Raw genomic sequence first — 22085 nt, 5'->3', positions numbered from 1 at the left:
GCAAGTAGATTTTTCTCTTCTGCCTCTTACCGCTCTTATTACCTATGATTCCCAGAGCAGTAATGGGCAGTTCTAGCAACGTTTACATAGATATTTCACTTATTATTACTAAACTATTCAGTCAGAACTACTGATGGCATACGGGGATGTAATTTAATCATGGTGACATAAAACACGTTTAGTTCAAGGCGTTTTAGGTGATATTAACACTGCATATCAGATCATCCACCTTTACCTGATCCCAGATCTTGCTGCCCTAATGATACGACAATATCATGACATCTATCAAAGGTTTAAAAACATTCGCTAGATTAACTCACATCGAAAGGAACCTATTCACTAAACAGCTAAGTGTAGCAATTCAAAAAGTGAAAATTAAAGCTTTCCCTTCTCTACCATTTGCTGTTCAGTGAACAATCCCTAAACTGTGTAAATCAGGCGACCCCTGAGAGCGCCTTCCCCCCATGCTGCGTTCCATCTCAGCTTTCATATCACTTTTTAATCATGTTCTATGTGTCAGAACTGCTTTTATACACTGTATTTTATATATTTTATAACTGATTTGTCCTCTGTCTAATCTCCACTGCAGGGGACACAATGCAAGAGCGGTGCCTTGCACAATCTATATAATCTAAGTAACAGGGCTTACAATTTCAAGTCCTATGCTAATAGCCAGGCCTTAAAATGTACTCACCACAGCAAGTCTGGAATGTCCGTGGCATGTTTACCTGGGGTGACGTTTCACTCACCAATGGCTACTTAAAATTTGGAGCCCTGATACACTACAGCACTACACTACATGCATACGTAAGCAGCCTTATTTCCCTGCACTACCTCAAGTGACCACTAGATGGAACCCTTACTAGTAGCAGTGAATTTAGCAGCCCAACCTTTTACTGAAACAATACATATCTAGGAAAGCATCAGACCCTGAAAAATGTGCTAATTAAGAACTTATAGACGGTTACATTGTTCACAAAGTGCTCGCTTGCCATATAGGTTTCTGCCAGATCTAAAGTTAGGGAACCCCAAGTGACTGAGGCGTTACATTTATTTTATTACGAATAGACTCTCTGGCGTGTTAACTCTCTCATTGCCTTTCTAATAAAACACGTGGGCCAGTTCCTGGCAATGAGTGAGTTATAATCTGTTTGTGCGGCTGTTTACGCCGCAGGCGGTGGAGTGATGGCTTCCAGCTCTGTATTGTATCTCCAGCAGTGGAAGATGTCTCTCTATGGAAGATGTCTTTGCCTGGTTTTGATTACCAGTGATTTCAAGGACAAATCAACATTAAACAACTGAAAATAAACACTAAACAATGTCTTGAATCCATTAATTATCTCACCGCCTCCTATGCGTGGACACATTATCCTGAGCCTACAAACGCCAAGGAGATAATGGCAGCCAGTGAGAAAGGCTGGGTGCATAATCTCTGCTCAGTCTGCTCAGTCCGTTACATGGAATACTTGCTTTATTAGGTACTATTTTATTTTATAGGGCGACAAGGGCAAATCTCACAATGTCACTGCATGCTACTATTCATATCAGCTTTCCAGCTCCTATAATCCTCCTCCAGCTAAGGATGGTAAGAGCTGCCATGTCCATTGTGTCTTCCAGGGAATGAAAAGTTCTGCCTTCTACTATGTAGGATTCATAGGTTGCAGGAAGGAATCGGATTTTTTTTTTTTTTTAAAAAAGGAGCTGCCTTAAAGGACAACTGTTATTTATATAGATATATTCAGTTCTTGTTTTAAAAAAAGTTTATTACATTTAATGAAACTTAAAGGGACACTATAGTCACCCAAACAATTTTAGCTAAATAAAGCAGTTTTAGTGTATAGATCATTCCCCTGCAATTTCACTGCTCAATTCACTGTCATTTAGGAGTTAAATCACTTTGTTTCTGTTTATGCAGCCCTAGCCACACCTCCCCTGGCTATGATTGACAGAGCCTGCATGAAAAAAACTGGTTTCACTTTCAATCAGGTGTAATTTACCTTAACCCCTTAAGGACACATGACATGTGTGACATGTCATGATTCCCTTTTATTCCAGAAGTTTGGTCCTTAAGGGGTTAAACAATTTTATCTCTTGCTCTGTAAATTGCACTTTAATCACATACAGGAGGCTCTTGCAGGGTCTAGCAAGCTATTAACATAGCAGGGGATAAGAAAATCTTAATTAAACACAACTTGCAATAAAGGAAGGATAAACATTAGATGACTCTTTACAGGAAGTGTTTATGAAGGCTGTGCAAGTCACATGCAGGGAGGTATGACTAGGGTTTATAAACAATGGGATTTAACTCCTAAATGGCAGAGGATTGAGCAGTGAGGCTGCAGGGGCATGTTCTATACACCAAAACTGCTTCATTAAGCTAAAGTTGTTTTGGTGACTATAGTGTCCCTTTAATTTTTTTTTTAATTATGTTTATTAATTTATTTTTTTTAATCTGACTGAGCAGCCATGGTGGGTCAGACTTTACGGTTATCTGACCAACTGCTGCTCAACCCAACCTGCCGCTGCTGTGATTGCCTAGTGGGAACCTACAGCAGCAAGTTAGGTCGGTTAGCAGTCGGTCAGATAACAGAGTCTGACACAAGTTAATCTGACGTGCAGACATGCCAAACCCTCGTTTCTGAACCAGGTGCGATTATATGTTTGCAGTAATGCTGAAAACTAAAATCATTTTCTCTTTAAATTATAATTCTGTATAAATGATGAACTTTACTGAATTAAGACGAACTCTGACTCCAGCACAAGGTAAAAGTCTGCAATTTATTAAACGTTTGTACAAAACAAATTACAAAAAAAGTGAAATCAATTAAACCGACATTCCCTATTGACTCTGGGCACGATTGAGATTAAAGCTTTAAAAAGTGAACAATATTTATATATAGAGTGAGTGTCAGTGATCAGAGGCGGGCGGGCGGGCAGAGAGGGTGTGACAGAGAGTTGTAACTTTGCCATTTTTTGATTTTTTTACGGGGACATCGTGTTAAGAGGTGCATGAAAGTGCTACCCTGCAGTGTGTGAATTCACAGGTTTCCGCTGTAAAACCAATAACCAGCCACGGTGGTTCCTTTGGGATCCTGGCCATGATTGATTCATTGATTGGGAGCACCACGATTCACACATTCTGATGGGCAGCACCTCACACTTTGCACAACAGTGTGAATAATTCCAAACTGTTTAAAAAAAAAAAAATGGCAACAGTTATCAGGAAATAGAAAGTATAGAACCCATGAAAGCCATAGATACATTGCAGCAGCTACTGGAAAGTAACTATTTCAGATAACGCAGAGAGGAGAGGGTCAATACGGGAGGTAACATGAGTACATGGCAGGCAGTATCGCAGCAGACTAGGCGTTATTTGGTGTAAAGTGGCAGGGACCACACATAGTACCTAGACATATATACAGCACGTCCTAACCTGACCCCTTATTTACTGTGGTCGAGACGTGGTTCGTTTGCGAAAGCCCTGATAATTGCTGGGGAAGCCAGTCCCCAGCGGAGAAGCAGGTTAAGATGTCAGAGCAGTGCAGTACACAGGGCTGGCTATCATATGGCAAAGACAGTGGAGATAACTGGGCAATCTGCCCGTGTGCCCAAACTGGGGGCACATACAGTACAATAAGTAACATAAAGGCTAAAATAATGCTAGCACCTCCATAAATCACACTGGATGAGGGATGTCCGCTCCCTCGTGTGGTGGGTACTCCAGGCCTATAGTACCGCCCACTAGCAGCCTCCGCAGCTCTTGCTGCAATGAGATCCCATGGAATTGCACATGCCACTAGACGCCATGACACCGCAGCGAGAGAACTTATCCCGACACAGATCAGCTGCGAACAAGAGGAAAATCCGTTAAAAAGGATGTAAAATTTACTCAGAAAAAGTCACACTCAAAAAAGGTGGAGTGTCTGCGGTGGGCATCACACAATCAGGAAGGGGGAGTGTCTGTGGTGGGCATGAAACACCCAACAGAGTGAAGTGTTTGCGGTGGGCATCACACACTCAGGGAAGGGGAGTGTCTGCAGTGGGCATCACACACTCAGGCAAGGGGAGTGTCTGCAGTGGGCATCACACACTCAGGCAAGGGGAGTGTCTGCAGTGGGCATCACACACTCAGGCAAGGGGAGTGTCTGCAGTGGGCATCACACACTCAGGGAAGGGGAGTGTCTGCAGTGGGCATCACACACTCAGGGAAGGGGAGTGTCTGCAGTGGGCATCACACACTCAGGGAAGGGGAGTGTCTGCGGTGGGCATCACACACTCAGGGAAGGGGAGTGTCTGCGGTGGGCATCACACACTCAGGGAAGGGGAGTGTCTGCGGTGGGCATCACACACTCAGGGGAGTTTCTGTGGTGGGCATCACACCCAGGGGAGTGAAGTGTCTTTATTCCTCACCTCTCAGAAGTTCTTCGTGTGCACACACGGTACGTATACAGATTTCCTTATTTATTACATACATGCGCCGCAGACTGAAAAATACAAATATGCCCATTAGATTTGACAATATACAATGACCCCAGCTTGGAAAAGAATTACACAGTGAACAGTTTTTTATACCATTTAAAGCCAGGATATTATATTTACTGGCAGAATATCATAATATATATTGGCAGAATATTACATATTTACCGGCAGAATATTATATATTATTTACTGGCAGAATATCATTATTTATTGGCAGGATATTGTATATTATTTATTGGTACAATATTTAATACAAACATTTCTGAATCGGCTCCAAGCTGGTCCTTACCTGTAGAAACAGATCTCGTTCAAGCATTGCTTGCAGGGTTTGTGCACGGAGTATAATCGGGTGCAGGGATACTGCTCTTCCCGACAATCTGAAAAGATAACAGCATTCGGTCTTTTCTTTTAATTTTCAAATATAAAAGACCCCCCCCCCCCCCTTTCAGAGCACTGTATTACATAGAAAACAAAATCTCACATTTTCATTTCCTCTTAAACGTTACCAGGAAGTGGCTGAGCCAATGAAATTGGTTCTATAAGGTTTTATGGTAGTGCTCAGCACATACTGTAAGCAGGGGCTTATGGGAGCTGTAGTTTAACTTCCACTGAAAGCTGGAGAGCCCACAATTATTTACGTATTAAAAGAACATGAATGGCGCTATCCAATCAAATTAATAAAAGACTTGTGAATAAGTATATTATTTGTTAAGTGCTTTTCCCCATAGTAACCATAACTGGTCAATATCCTGCTTTTACTAATATAAGTAAAATATCTCTTACCCAGGGGTCCCGGTTCTGTGGGTTCCGTCTGATATAGATCTGCAAGGCAGAGGAACAAACATATTACTAGAAGTACAGACTACGTTTCTTCCATTACCCATCGACCTTCCTTAAACCCCATGCAGTGGACACACACTGATCAGCCACAACATTAAACCCACTGACGGGTGAAGTGAATACCATTGATTATGTCGTTACAATGGGTGGGATATATTAGGCAGCAAGTGAACAGTCAGTTATTGAATTTCATGTGTTGAAAGCAGCGGCGTACATACCATGGTCGTAGGGGTCGCGGCTGCGACCGGGCCCGGCCCACCAGGGGGCCCGGCCGCCCTGCGACCCAGGTATGTACCCACAGGACCAGCCTCTTCTGCTGGGGGGCCCAGGAGCCGGCCATCACCCGGCTGGCTGGCGGGCGCGCGAGTGAGCACTGTCCCCTGGGTGCTCCCTCTTCAGCTCCCTCGCGCACCGCACTGAAACCGGAGCCGGAAGATGACGTCATCTTCCGGCTCCGGCATCAGTACGCGGCGCGCGAGGGAGCTGAAGAGGGAGCACCCAGGGGACAGTGCTCCCTCGCGCGCCCGCCAGCCAGCCGGGTGACAGCAGGGCCAGCAACACCACTGGACCCCAGGGAATCCCCACAGCTCTCCCACAGGTAAGGAGGCTGGGGGATTAAATAAAAAAAAAAAAAACGTTTGAGTGTGTTAGTGTTAGTGAGTGTGTGTGTGTTAGTGAGTGTGTGTGTTAGTGTCAGAGTGTGTGTGTTAGTGAGTGTGTTCATGTTAGAGTGTGTGTGTTAGTGTTAGAGTGTGTGTGTTAGTGAGTGTGTTAGTGTTAGAGTGTGTGTTAGTGTGTGTGTCTGTTACTGAGTATGTTTGTGTGCGTCTGTCACTGAGTGTGTGTCTGTCAGTAAATGTGTGCGTCTGTTCATGAGAGTGTGTGTGTGTCTTAAGCACTTACCTTTCTCCAGCGCCGGACTCCCTTAACGCTGGGGATCTCTCCGTCCCCATCCGCCTCTCAGCTCCGAATGCACATGCGTGGCAAGAGCCACGCGCGCAATCAAACCGCCGATAGGAAAGCATTGCTCAATGCTTTCCTATGGACGTTCAGCGTCTTCTCACTGTGATTTTCACAGTGAGAATCGCAGAAAATCCTCTAGCGGCTGTCAATGAGACAGCCACTAGAGATGGATTAACCCTAAGTGAAACATAGCAGTTTCTCTGAAACTGCTATGTTTTCAGCTGCAGGGTTAAAACTAGAGACCTGGCACCCAGACCACTTCATTGAGCTGATGTGATCTGGGTGTCTGTAGTGGTCCTTTAAGTGTATGTGTTTATGCATGCACTGGCGTACATACCGCGGTCGCACGGGTCACAGACCTGCGACCAGGTGCCCGCCGCCATGTGTTGCGGCCCCAGCCTGCGCAGTGTAAGCGCTCGCGCGGAGGGAGGGGGGGGCCCCGGATCAGTTTTCGCACCGGGGCCCCATGGGTTGTGTGTACGCCACTGGTTGAAAGCAAGAAAAATGGTCAATCGAAAAGATCTGAGTGACTTTGACCAAAGTATAATGCCGCCCTCCTTCCCTCCACCTTCCCCATTAATGCTGCCCTGCCACAATAATATTAAATATTCTAATACGGTATTATACAGCCCATCTTCCCTGTCCATTTAATGCAACCTATATTACTACCCTCCTCCCGTAATATAGTATTGGGGGTATTGTACCACCCTCCCTTTTAACGCAGTTCATGTTACAAAGTTGAGTCCATGCCCATACAATTCCTTTCTCTCTATAAATTGATTCAGACTAATCTGGTAGTTTGACATCAACGCCAGAGAAGGATGGGAATGTTAGAGCTTTGGGCAGTAAATCCCGCAGTGAGAGCCCCCAGAACCGTTAATGCTGCTGCAGTTACATTACACACACGTTTAAAGGGCCAGTACACTGGATCCTGAGCCCGTCTCTTACCCTGCTCCTCCATAATCCCACCATGATCCCCCCCCATGATCCCGGCAGCGACGGCTTGCAGATTACCTTGGTTGGGTATCGGGATTTCCTCTTGCTGAGTTTGTTGCTGTTGCTGTGGGAGGGTTTCATATTGATTCAGCTCTGGTCCGTGCTGCGGGAGGGTCTGGAGATGGGGGCTTTCTGGTGGGAGGGCAGGGAAGGTCTCAATCCCTGGCACTTGGCCCCCGATGGCTTCTGCACAGAAAGGAAAAGGACACGAATTGGGGGAGATTTATCAAAGTGTTTCTAACAGAATAGTGATACAAAGTGCTAAAAGTGGCGCAGTCCTCTCACGTGCTCTCCATTTTATATCGGAAGAATTAATATGTCAAGTTAGGTGCCAGACAGCAAACACATTTACATAATCAATAATTAGCCGTTACCCCTAAATTATACAACTGTCTGAGCACTAAACCCGCCGAGGGGATTATTTACTGAACAGAATTCTGCTTATTATTTAGAGATATATACATTTAAAACTTCCCCTTTTAAAAAGTCATCTACGCTCTCACCTGGATTACAGACCATCCCCTCTTTTAATAACATCGTTATTTACTAACGTGAGATTCAGAGTGAGTTTTCACATTTTAGGCCGCGGTAGTCTAAATAAAGCTAACTTAATATTTATATGCAGGAGAATGTTTCTTAATGCAGTTTAAAGCTTTGTACTTGCTGTAAGGGTTATATTATATCTAATGAGTAATATTTACTGTACAGTATAAGGTGTCGCTTTAAAATAATATTAAATCTGGCCTGTATTCAGTAACCCTTCTGTGCTATAAGAATGTTTAATAGTCAAAGGGTTCTCTCATCTTATTTCGTAGCTTTTAATGCCTTAGTACTAGGTCCTCCACGAACAGTACTAAAAAGAAAGGATTAAACGGACCTGGAATCCAACACCGGACGAAGCTTTTAGAGAAGCATTTGATTGGACCATTTGCTGGGCTCGGAAAACATGCGCACACTCTGAGCCGGGGAGGGTGGAAAAGGGTGGACAGGCAAGAAAACAGTGGAGGGGATTTAAAGAATACAAAAAATAAAAAATGCAGGGAGGCAGAAGGGAAGACCAAGTTTCCGTCTGCGGCGTTTTCCTTTCAAGAAAAAGGATGACCTTGTCTCTCGAATGCACGCTGTGTGCACAGACGACATTCGTACATTTTGCACAGAACTGGACAGAGCTCCAAGCTGCCAAAATCACATGTGCTGGGGAGTAACAGTCCCCGGCACAAACGTGCTGATATCTCTGCTTCTTGTAAAAGCTGAAGTGGTCATGGTGGCTGGAGTAACCCTTTACGTACAGGTTTAATCATTGAATACACGTTTAGTACTTGTTGCTATAGTGTCTTCATATTTTATATATTTTTCTTTTGTAATTTTTAATGATAATTTGTGCAAACCTAGACCGACCCTGGAGAGAAAGCTCCCTGATTTATCACTGACCGGTCGCTTACTCACCTTCGCCATCATATTCGTAGTAAAATGGGATATCTGGGGGGAGAGAAAGACCACATGTGAGATTTACCAGGTGCTAATTTGTGTTAAACGTGCTAAATGTGGACACATTCTGTGATTTTTATTTAACACTTTCTTTCCCTTCGGAGCCCTGTGTTTGGGTACAATGAGTGTTTACCTGATGGATTGTAATGTTCAACCTCGTATTGTTGTGCAAAAATCCCTGCAAGACAATGGAAACACACAGGGAGTTAATATACATAGTACTGATACAAAAACACAACCACTGCGCCAAGAGTATGCCATGGCATTCACGCGGCTCCTTATGGCAAAGTCTATTTCAGGGGGCTTGGCATTAGTCCTCCTTAGCCTGTTCCAAGGATGTGGATTTAACATTTCACAAACACCTACAGTGCCGGGATTAGCCATTACCTGGGACACTTTCACTTCAATAGGTATGGCGATGGGTGGGGCTGTGGTTTGGCTAGGGGGCGGAACATTTCAGAGCATTTTATGCTGTAAATGTAATTTAGAAGAAGAACAATGTATCTTATTTACACAGACTGATTTCTAAACACACTTATTGTAGTTTAAAAACACATTACTGGCAGTATTATTACTGTGGAGCTCTGTTATACAATCAGACACATTACTGGGAGTATTATTGCTGTGGAGCTCTGTTATACAATCAGACACATTACTGGGAGTATTATTACTGTAGAGCTCTGTTATACACGCAGACACATTACTGGGAGTATTATCGCTGTGGAGCTCTGTTATACACTCAGACACATTACTGGGAGTATTATTGCTGTGGAGCTCTGTTATACACTCAGACACATTACTGGGAGTATTATTGCTGTGGAGCTCTGTTATACAATCAGACACATTACTGGGAGTATTATTACTGTAGAGCTCTGTTATACACGCAGACACATTACTGGGAGTATTATTGCTGTGGAGCTCTGTTATGCACTCAGACACATTACTGGGAGTATTATTGCTGTGGAGCTCTGTTATACACTCAGACACATTACCGGGAGTATTATTGCTGTGGAGCTCTGTTATACACTCAGTCACATTACTGGGAGTATTATTGCTGTGGAGCTCTGTTATACACTCAGACACATTACTGGGAGTATTATTACTGTGGAGCTCTGTTATACACTCAGACACATTACTGGGAGTATTATTGCTGTGGAGCTCTGTTATACACAGACACATTACTAGGAGTATTATTGCTGTGGAGCTCTGTTATACACTCAGACACATTACTGGGGGTATTATTGCTGTGGAGCTCTGTTACACACTCAGACACATTACTGGGAGTATTATTGCTGTGGAGCTCTGTTATACACTCAGACACATTACTGGGAGTATTATTACTGTGGAGCTCTGTTATACACTCAGACACATTACTGGGAGTATTATTACTGTGGAGCTCTGTTATACACTCAGACACATTACTGGGAGTATTATTGCTGTGGAGCTCTGTTATACAAGCAGACACATTACTGGGAGTATTATTACTGTGGAGCTCTGTTATACACTCAGACACATTACTGGGAGTATTATTGCTGCTGAGCTCTGTTATACACTCAGACACATTACTGGGAGTATTATTGCTGTGGAGCTCTGTTATACACTCAGACACATTACTGGGAGTATTATTGCTGTGGAGCTCTGTTATACAAGCAGACACAATACTGGGAGTATTATTGCTGTGGAGCTCTGTTATACACTCAGACACATTACTGGGAGTATTATTGCTGTGGAGCTCTGTTATACACACAGACACATTACTGGGAGTATTATTGCTGTGGAGCTCTGTTATACACTCAGACACAACAACAATATGGAGCTCTGAGAAAAGATGAACATTAGGAGAGAAAATAGAGACAGATGGATTTGGGCCCTAAATAGGGACACTTGGGAGGTATGAACTGTGTAGATAATATTTTATATTTTAAAGAGCAGCAGAGAGAAGGAGTGTGTGTAAAGGGGAGTCACTCACCGTGCAAGCAGAACACAAACAGGCACACAAATTTCATGATGACAGATAAGCGGGCCCCAAAACGATTCTGGAAAAAAACAAATACACATTGTGACAAAGGTGCAAAACTCGCAGACACAAACCGTCTCCAAGTCCAGACATTACACCTGCGGGGTTATTCATTGAACTGGGGAGAATTTACCAGGAAATTGCAATTTTTAACATGATAAAGATGGATATTTAATCCCCAAATTTGCCTTTTTTCCCAGTGCTGCTACATTGACCTTAAATTAGCATTTTCCTTATCAGTTCTGCTCAATTCCAGGAGTTTTCTTCAATAATCTTTCAGTGAAGCACATTCTAAATTATGGTAAATTAGCGTTTATATTAATAAAGCTGCCATAGCAGGCAGTCATTTATTGAGAAGAAACTGCAGTACATGTTATCATAGCTCACCTACCAACAGTCAGAAACAAATACTTGTGTTATAAGGAAGTACAACGTATATCATCATACCCAAAAAAACGACTTTAAAGGGACAACTCACATTCATTGCACGTCGATACAGTCATTTTAAAGATGATTATCGATTATACATTTTATGGAATATAATTTGATACATTGTCTATATCTACCAGCACCCAATGTTCCTTCTAAGGCTCGCTAAGCATCATGGAAAACATACTGCACAAAAATGGATTTGTGAATTCTCGCAATCGCTGCTCCACAAAGTATTCTCAACAAATTAACCCGTAAGTAAGATTTTCCTTAAAAAATAAAAAATAAATTTGAAATCTTAGGTTTTAAAGGGATCAGCATTTTCCTTAAGGAGAATCTTAAAAGGACCAAGCGACAAACCGGGTCTCTGCCCCATTGAATAGTAGCTTATAAATGGTGGATGCTTTGTGCTGATCATTTTTCCAGCAGGTTTTTTGTACTAAAAAAGTCAAAGCATTTCCATCAAGGTTTGGGCACAGTGGAATGCTGGGAGACATTATGCAAATCACAGACTTGGATTGGCTGCAAACATCACATGATCTCTGCAGCCTTTGGTTTTTGATTTTTATCAGTAATGGTTACTGTGGTTTTAAAATCCGTGATGTAATTACAAGATGGCGGCCTCCACCCTGAAACACAGGAAAGATCTCAAACCTGGGAATCCCGTTAAACCTATTTCTATTTGCACTGCATTGTTTTAAACCTGATTTCTGGAAAGATTATTTAAGGTGACAGTCACCCAAAAATGAGAAACAGAAAGTATCGGACACACAGGAGGTGTAAAGGGCTCTTTAACCCCTTAAGGACCAAACTTCTGGAATAAAATGGAATCATGACATGTCACACATGTCATGTGTCCTTAAGGGGTTTATGTCACATAAAGCAATGTTTCAGTTCTCACACAAGCCTTTCTCAAGTGATATTATTAAAGATTCGCGGGTCGCTATAATCTGGCTGAGTCTTTGTGACATGGTGTCCTTGAGAGTGGCATGATAGGGTTAAATAACTCCGTATGATGATAGAAAAATTAGTGTATTAAACCCCTTTCACTGGGGTAGATTACAGGCCCACAGGCCGAGCACACTGATCCTTGTATACTGGTATGTCTAACTATAACTCATTGACTGTACTGCGCTGTGGAATATGTTGGCGCTTTATAATAACATTTTACATGGGATTTTAGCTCCTTCATGGGATGTAAGATTGATGTACCCGTATAACTATTCCCAGTTATAAGAAGCAGTCAGTCACTGTGTGATTTGTCGTTGTGTGACATTGGTGAGTGATGCCACCAGTAGTGTAACGGCAAGCGGCAATGGTGGTATTTTTCCAGATTTTATGACAGGCTGGAAGCGTTTACACATGACCGAAGTTGACCCGCGTTTCTGGGGCGGGAGTCATTCTCTGCGTCAGGAAGAATTCCTGCCGTGCTCCTTTTAAGTGGCCGAAACTCGCAGAGTCAGCTTGAGTCAGATTGTTGCGGACAAGTCAAACCAATTCAGTCCAGTCCAGTGAACAGACCTTATTCCTCACCGAGCATGGTGATACGTCCCTGCCGAAACCCATAACGTCATACACCGACTATTCCAAAATCTGTGGGGGGTTTTATTCTTTGACTTTGCTTTTTAAACTGACATTTATTCAAAGTTTTTGTATCATTGAAGGGGTGCAGAAAACAATATACCGAACATCGTGAAATAAACATATCGCACAAATTAGCAACATAGACGATGGTTAGAAAACAGTACTGAATGAGATGAGGAAGTAGAACGATACTGAGGAAGAGAAAGAAGGCAACATATGTCCGGCGACTGAATGCAACATGAGATGTACTGGGAAGACTGGGACACTCTGAACACCGGAACCATCTAAATGAAGTGGTCCTGGTGCAGTGACCCAACATTTCCCTCCAGCTATGAGAGAAACAGCAATTATTATGTTTTTAGGATCACACTTCTTGTCAGGCTGACGGCCACTGAGGGCATGTTGAAGATCTACTTTAGAGTCTTCACATTCAGCGCGTTCGAACGGTGGCCTGAGCTGTCACTCAGCTTGTTACTCGGGCACATGCCCAGTGTCGCTTCCAATGCTTCTCCTTAAGAAGTATTGGATTCTGTGCTTCTCATTCCATTAATGGAGTGTGGTGGATTCCACGCAGGCATGTCTGCCCACAACAAGAAGCATTCGATTGGACGAAAAGTCATCACGCTTGTAACCAACACAAGGAAAGAACCATCAACTAGAACTTCCATCAATCATCTTTTTTTATTGGTCGCCATGGACAGAATTCCAAATCACAAAACAAACAGTTCGTCCACTGGCCACTTCGATTGTTTCGGGATTCATTCATTTAATATTTCAGAGTTACGGAATACAGACAAATCGCCCAACTATGTAGACAAATCGCAGTTTGTTTAAAACAAACGCACACGTTACAACTATCTTGTTAGGAAACTGATTGGATGCAATTGGAATTCTGTTTTTGAGGAGATAAAAATGGTTCATACATGCGCGGAGATGAAGAGAAGAAATCTACCTGACATAGAGACTGGCTTAGCACTCTGGCCTACCTGTGGTGTTGGGTGACTCCCGGCTGGCGAAGTATCTGTGTGATCACAGCTCATGTCTTATGAGCAGAAATGTATGCTCCTTTTTGTTTTTCACATTATGTCTTACAGTTTCTACCGAGTGGTATCACAGCTTGTTGTTATTGTTATTTGAACTTTTATAATGCGTGGCCTTATCCAGAAGCTACAATTCTTATACCCTAACATTGATAAATATTACTTACCTAGATGCTCCTAGCCGGAAATGCGATGTCTGAGCAAATGGCCTAAACATCTCACTACTTACTCATAATTCTATGCTAACAGATAGCTAAACGTTGAAGCAGGCTCCCTTGCTTGCGGGGTCGTGGATTGTAGCTCCCCACCTGTGTTCCCTGACTCGAGAAAACCCTGATAGTGAGGCAGGCATTGGCAAGCATATCAAACAGTAATACAAACTTGTAACAAAGTAAATGAACCAAAACAGTGAGGATGTGGCCCTTGGTTGTTCGTGTGAGCTGTGTCCAGGTAATCAGTCATGTCCCATTCCATGTTTCCTCTTGGCGTCATGGGGTGAAGGGGACTACAGTGGTAGGTCCTTGGTGTGGGTGCTGGCTGAGTCATCAGGAGGTGCGGATAGTCCCAGTTTCCCAAATAGGGCTGGAGCTTCCTCTGCCGAGGATAGAGTATCAGTGCAATATATGCTGTCCAGGTCTTTGAGATCACCTCCACATTTCAGGTAGAATTCTCGACGCAGTGTTTGCAGCTGTCTTTGCTCTTGCGTCCAGTCACTGGAACGGATTCTGCCACTCCTCCAGTACGAGGCTTGGAAGAAGGTAGTAGGACGCAAGCCTTTTTTTTCCGCCGTTTCAGCCCGGATTGCTGGGAAAAAAAGGCATGTACTGTCTCCGTACGTCGCCCCCAAGGTGATTCTGCGGGTCATGGCAGTCGGATGGGCAGTGATGCCCTCAATTGTAAAGGGATTTGGCTGTGTATCTCGGGAGCCATGAGAAATGGCGTCCGCTCCGTCCTGCGGTTAAGCCCCTGCCCAATCCTGAAATATTTTTACTCAACTTTGGCCCAAGAAACATAGCTATAAACTTTGCTAACAGCCATTAAATACATCTAAAAGTGGGAAGAGGCCAAGGAAAAAGAGAGCAGACATTTCTAGTGAACAAGAAAAAAAAAAAAAGAAAGAAAAGAATTCAGTCTGGAGCTTTGTAAAAAAAAAAAATCACCAGACCCAAAATAAGTTAACAAATCTCTGGCGGGGAATGCAAAGAGTACGGTTATTACAGGAAGATTTCAGGCAGCTGGGACTGTGCCAATTCCTACCCGTGGCCCCCAATCTTTACATCAATTTCCACCGGCAGGACCGCCACACGCAGTCACACGCGCCCTCCCTCAAACGAGATGGTTTGACATTTTAGTAAAGGTATTCTGTTAAGACACATTTCTCTCTTGCTAATTTTCACTGCGAAGGTTCCAAACTTTCGCCTCTGTAACACTCTATCCGAAAAACCCAGTCAAAGATTATTCGACCGGTTTTGAACAATATTATCATTGAATTACGACTGGATTTAATGCTAATCGTAATTCTAGCAGAACCCAATGAACGGGTTGGCTTCTTTGTGATTTGTGAGCCTTTTTTAATGACTACCTCTGTTAGTCAATTGCAAAAAATAAAAAGCGGGGCAGGGGAATGTTGTTAAACTGTGAAAAAGGATTTTTGTGAGCAGATACAACATGGATCAGCTAGAATGTAATGGAGGCTTTTGGCAAATACTAGCTGCATTATTTAGATTAAACTGCCCCCTTCACAATGATGGAAGTCCAGAGAGTGACTTTGGTAAGGAGGCTGAGAGAAGACAGCTTGATGGAGGCCCAGAGAGAGGACAGCTTGATGGAGGCCCAGAGAGAGGACAGCTTGATGGAGGCCCAGAGAGAGGACAGCTTGATGGAGGCCCAGAGAGAGGACGGCTTGATGGAGGCCCAGAGAGAGGACAGCTTGATGGAGGCCCAGAGAGAGGACCGCTTGATGGAGGTACAGAGAGAGGACGGCTTGATGGAGGTACAGAGAGAGGACCGCTAGAGGGAGGCACAGAGAGAGGACAGCTCGATGGAGGCCCAGAGAGAGGACAGCTCGATGGAGGCCCAGAGAGAGGACAGCTTGATGGAGGCCCAGAGAGAGGACAGCTTGATGGAGGCCCAGAGAGAGGACCGCTTGATGGAGGTACAGAGAGAGGACTGCTAGATGGAGGCCCAAAGAGAGGACAGCTTGATGGAGGCCCAGAGGCAGGACAGAGCGATGGAAGTACAAAAAGATCCCTGTGTACTGGAGGCCTAGAGTGAGAACAAGGTGTTGAAAGCCCAGCGAAAGAATATGGATATTGAAAGTCTGGAGGAAGGACTAGGTGATGTGGAGGCCCAGAGAGAGAATTCAGTTACTGGAAGGCTGGAGATGGGGTAGGGTGTTGGAGGTGTCCAGGCACAGTACCTGGTGTTGAAGGACAGTATTTTGGAAACCAGTGTAAATTTGGCGGAAAATTTCGGTTTAATTTTAGTCGTATTCTTTTGACAAAAAAAAAAAAAAGTTTTAGTGTTAGTTGTATTTTAGTCATTTGAATTGTTAGTTTTAGTCGACTAAATTAACGTTGTTGGAGACCTGATCAATCTTGTATAAAAAATAAAAAGTTCAGTATCTGCCCTGTCTCGAGTAGGGGTTGGGCAGGATCAGACAAGTCCTTCACATTCATCCATAGAGAGCTGTCGGTCCCGTTTGGAGAAAGATAACGTTATAATATTTTATACATTATATATTTTTTCTGAAGTTCACAAAGTGTACCTTCAGAAGAGATTTGCAAACATTCTCTGCGGTTAGAGTATCATTCATGGCCATATGTTGTTAAGCCCACCACTACTTTCAAAGTACCCCAATGTCACTGCGGCAGCACCTTTCATGCAAAATGCAGGTCTCGGGTGTGCCCCCAATCCTTTCGCTGCTCACGATAATGACATCATCGGTTTAGTCATTATTACCATCAGTAAATTCCTTAAAGAGGTGGATCATTAGGTCTTCACAAAGAAAATTAAAGTTCAGCACCCACGTCATTTAACACAAGGATCTTACAAAACATATCAAAGTTTAGCTACGGACTTCTATCAGCTTATTGATACAATGAGACAAATCTGATTGAAATTTTAGAAATAAGAAAAAAAATTCTCATTTGAAAATTTTTTGGGGCAAAAGTAGGAATTCCGTCCAATTGGGCTTTTCACCTTCTTTTCGATGAGAAGCAGAATTAGAGTTGTGTGAAAGGTTATACTACCATGTAACTAAATAAAAGAAATACTACCCTGCGTCTATTACTGCGAGACTTGGCCCTGAACACAGTGTATGATGGATGGCAATTTCCTTTGGTGAATTCACGTAACACGAAAACCGCCAGACACAAAGCCATCTTCGGTGTAAAATGAACATTACAATTTCGGGCCAAAATAACAGTTTGGAGGAAAGATGCCTTTTTCTGCTGTTTTGAATTAAACGTCAATGCTCTGAATCACACTGTTTAGTGAATAGGACCCTTTGGAGTTATTCCAAATTATTTGTACATTAAAGTCAGACTGGGGGTAATACAAATTGTGTTTCAGTACAGCAGGGGAATTTAAGGACGCTCAGCCAAAATGGCGATCCAACACGCTCTGCATGAAAAATATATCCAACTGTCAACTGGAATTTTGTGACTGGAATTTGGGAGAGAAGTGACCATTTTTTTCTTCTTGCTTGGCAGAGTTAGGTCCGTGTAAATTATAGGACATCTCCTATATGGCACAGACTGGTCACATAAAACCATAGAGCTGCTACAGAACACCTTGTTACACTGAGCTGTCAATCATTACTCTGGAGCCCAAGACATTCTGTAGAAGCAGAGATGCTTGGTCCATCTCTGGCCGAATCCATGAAAGGGACAACTGACAAAAAAAACAACAACCTGAAGCCCTTTTTATAAAACATCTGCCAGCGAACCCTTTCCTAACAATTCTCTGCACCTCCAACAGCCAGCTGTGATGTGAATCAGACCCTCCAGCTGTAAGACTAATCACCCCCCCACCAACTAGCAGGATAGCCTGCTCTGAAGTCAATGAATCTCTTTGTTCTGCTAGAAGTTTTAGCCTGGAGATCGGGATTCCTTCCTATACTGTATGGTAACATCTGGGAATCATCAGTATACCCTCCTGTTACCCAACCCTCCACCCCATCCAAAATCAGCCTTGCCTCTCACCTCCCCCCTAGGACCACTCCCATCCCCCCACTCTCTATCCCTCTTTAATAGCTTTCTAGCTAGGGGTGGGAGAAACAAAGGCAATCTGAGACAGTAAGTTTGATTTTGGCTACAGACCAAAAGTTTAAAAAAAAAAAAGTTCTCCAATTACAATGTACTTAGCTAGAGGGGGGCTGGAGGGAGGGGATATCTCCCTGTAAAGCAGCGTAGCTGGCTCAGAGACCCATACTGACTAATGAGTGCCACAGTCTGCCATCCACCACATCCCTGCCAACAGACCAAACAACTGCATGCGTGGTGGCACAGTGCCCGCTGGACTGGCAGAAGTAACCCTTAAAATGCCACGGGATGGAGAATGGAGGGTTTAATTAGACATTTAACGTTTAATGCATGAATTTCCATTTTTCTGTTTTAAATGCAAAATAAAATATTACAATTATATGATTGGGAATTAATAATAATAATAAAAATTAGGCTGCTGTTTAGATACGAAAAAGTCAAATCAAATCACAATTCGAAGGATGGTAAGGATCCTGAATAATTAATATTAATCCAACTAGCTGTCCCTGTGACCCCCTCTCAATTAAACCCGAATAGATCCAGGATTTATGTAAAAAGAGGTGATACTTATTAAAACTATATAAACAACCGCGGCAGATTATATTACAGATCACTGGGGGATCCTTTCCTAGTCTGAGAGGTGACTAAGCCATTCCTGTTAGTGTTTAAACAGAGTAAGTACTAGACAATGAAATGTGTAACATTCTATTCTGTACATTCTATAATGTAACATGTAACATTCTATTCTGTACATTCTATAATGTAACATGTAACATTCTATTCTGTAATTCCATAATGAAACATATAACATTCTATTCTGTACATTCCATAATGAAACATGTAACATTCTATTCTGTACATTCCATAATGAAACATGTAACATTCTATTCTGTACATTCTATAATGAAACATGTAACATTCTATTCTGTACATTCCATAATGAAACATATAACATTCTATTCTGTAATTCCATAATGAAACATATAACATTCTATTCTGTACATTCCATAATGAAACATGTAACATTCTATTCTGTACATTCCATAATGAAACATGTAACATTCTATTCTGTACATTCTATAATGAAACATGTAACATTCTATTCTGTACATTCTATAATGTAACATGTAACATTCTATAGTAAAACATGTAACATTCTATTCTGTACATTCCATAATGTAACATTCTATTCTGTAATTCCATAATGAAACATATAACATTCTATTCTGTACATTCCATAATGAAACATGTAACATTCTATTCTGTACATTCCATAATGAAACATGTAACATTCTATTCTGTACATTCTATAATGAAACATGTAACATGTAACATTCTATTCTGTAATTCCATAATGAAACATGTAACATTCTATTCTGCACATTCCATAATGAAACATGTAACATTCTATTCTGTACATTCCATAATGAAACATGTAACATTCTATTCTGTACATTCTATAATGAAACATGTAACATGTAACATTCTATTCTGTAATTCCATAATGAAACATGTAACATTCTATTCTGTACATTCTATAATGAAACATGTAACATTCTATTCTGTACATTCTATAATGTAACATGTAACATTCTATTCTGTACATTCTATAATGTAACATGTAACAATCTATTCTGTACATTCTATAGTAAAACATGTAACATTCTATTTAGTACATTCCATAATGTAACATGTAACATTCTATTCTGTAATTCCATAATGAAACATATAACATTCTATTCTGTACATTCTATAATGAAACTTGTAACATTCTATTCTGTACATTCCATAATGTAACATGTAACATTCTATTCTGTAATTCCATAATGAAACATATAACATTCTATTCTGTACATTCTATAATGAAACATGTAACATGTAACATTCTATTCTGTACATTCCATAATGAAACATGTAACATTCTATTCTGTACATTCCATAATGAAACATGTAACATTCTATTCTGTACATTCTATAATGAAACATGTAACATGTAACATTCTATTCTGTAATTCCATAATGAAACATGTAACATGTAACATTCTATTCTGTACATTCTATAATGAAACATGTAACATTCTATTCTGTACATTCTATAATGTAACATGTAACATTCTATTCTGTACATTCTATAATGTAACATGTAACAATCTATTCTGTACATTCTATAGTAAAACATGTAACATTCTATTTAGTACATTCCATAATGTAACATGTAACATTCTATTCTGTAATTCCATAATGTAACATGTAACATTCTATTCTGTACATTCCATAATGAAACATGTAACATTCTATTCTGTACATTCTATAATGAAACATGTAACATGTAACATTCTATTCTGTAATTCCATAATGAAACATGTAACATTCTATTCTGTACATTCTATAGTAAAACATGTAACATTCTATTTAGTACATTCTATAATTAAACAATACCATTCGATTCTATACATTGTATCTATTATGTGCATTCTAAAAAATAAACATTCTATTCTATACATTCTGTCTTTAAACATGTAACATTCTAGTCTTTACATTCTGTCCTTAAACCTTTTACCATTCCATACTGTACATTCTGTTTTAAAGCATAACATTCTATAATGTAACATTCTATTCTGTACATTCCATAATGAAACATGTAACAATCTATTCTGTACATTCTATCTTAAAACATGCAGCTTACTATTCTGTACATTCTATAATTAATTACATTCTATTGTGAGATATGTAACATTCTATTTAGTACATTCTGTAATTAAACAATAACATTCTATTGTGAAACATGTAACATTCTATTCTATACATTGTGTCTTAAAACACTTATGTGCATTCTAAAAAAATAAAAAAAAATAAAAAACATTCTATTCTATACATTCTGTCTTTAAACATGTTACATTCCATTCTGTACATTCTGTCCTTAAACCTTTTACCATTCCATTCTGTACATTCTGTTTAAAGCATAACATTCTATCGTAAACACTCTGCCTTTAAACATATAACAGTTTATGATAAACATCCTGTATTGAAACATATAACACATCAGATTATAAACATTCTATTTTAACATGTAACAATGTATTCTGTATGTTCTATGTGTAAATGGGACACATTTTGTAACATATATGTTAGTGCTCTATAAATGTTGATTGATCTACTCCTGATCTGTTATTAACTATAACTTTATAACAATAATCACTGCATATACCATATATCAGAGGAAATTAAAATCTATTCTGTTTTAGCAGACCTACCCCTGCCTTGTTACCCTGCCTTGTTACCCTGGGGTGCAGGTCACACATTACTTTTACACAGCTGCCTTCCCTTGTAAACCCCTTCCAAGACCCCTGACTGTGTGGGAGCTGCAGCCAAATTCATAGGAAAATATTTTTTCCAAGCTGTGTGCTGAATCCCCCCCATTTAAGCCCTCCACAACCAGTTTCTGCAGCAGCACTCCAAAGTCCCTACCCTAGCCTGAACCCCAGGAATGTGTTAGCAGGATTAATATTACATCTGGGGAGTCCCAGTGGAAAGCTGATTGGGGTACTCTGACTTTAAATGTACTTTGCTCCCCCTAATAGATGTTAGTAAATAAAGGGGCACAGAGCCTGGCTGCAATCTTACCACTTGTAGATCTTAGTCTGACTTCCAGTTCCAGTTCTCTCTGTATCTGAGGCTCTCACAAGGGGACACAGCATTTACTCCAATCCTGTGGACTTTTCCTCTGGGTCCTAAAGAAACAGGTTCACTCTGCAGGCAGCACTTGGAAGACCTGATGAAGCTGCAACCTCTGTATTAGTGGGACTAGCAGTGCAGGGGCACTGCATTAAAGGTCACAGATAGCTGTCTTTTTTAAACTGTCACATAGAGTTTGTTAAAACCTGATAATTGCTACAAGTCCAGAAATAAACAAAAATTCTCCAAAATCAGGGCAGAAAAAAAAGGTAAAATCCTGAAAAATGAACCCTGTGTGATTGTAACATT

General features: G+C 41.3%; 1 protein-coding gene across 1 annotated transcript; it reads right to left on the bottom strand.

Moving 5' to 3' along the window:
- Positions 1–2759: 2759 nt before the first annotated feature.
- Positions 2760–21829, bottom strand: MFAP2 (microfibril associated protein 2). The gene is made up of 9 exons (XM_063435964.1): positions 21726–21829; positions 10736–10802; positions 8900–8944; positions 8725–8757; positions 7297–7464; positions 5263–5301; positions 4769–4856; positions 4411–4484; positions 2760–3845 (listed from the first exon to the last, which is right to left on the bottom strand). The coding sequence occupies exons 2-9, from the start codon at positions 10770–10772 to the stop codon at positions 3742–3744; spliced, it is 588 nt and encodes a 195-aa protein (XP_063292034.1). The 5' UTR covers positions 10773–10802; positions 21726–21829; the 3' UTR covers positions 2760–3741.
- Positions 21830–22085: the final 256 nt, after the last annotated feature.

The sequence above is a fragment of the Pelobates fuscus genome, chromosome 11 (assembly GCF_036172605.1).
Source record: "Pelobates fuscus isolate aPelFus1 chromosome 11, aPelFus1.pri, whole genome shotgun sequence".
In the NCBI taxonomy this organism is placed as follows: Eukaryota; Metazoa; Chordata; class Amphibia; order Anura; family Pelobatidae; genus Pelobates; species Pelobates fuscus.
This window is presented reverse-complemented; position numbering and strand designations above follow the sequence as displayed.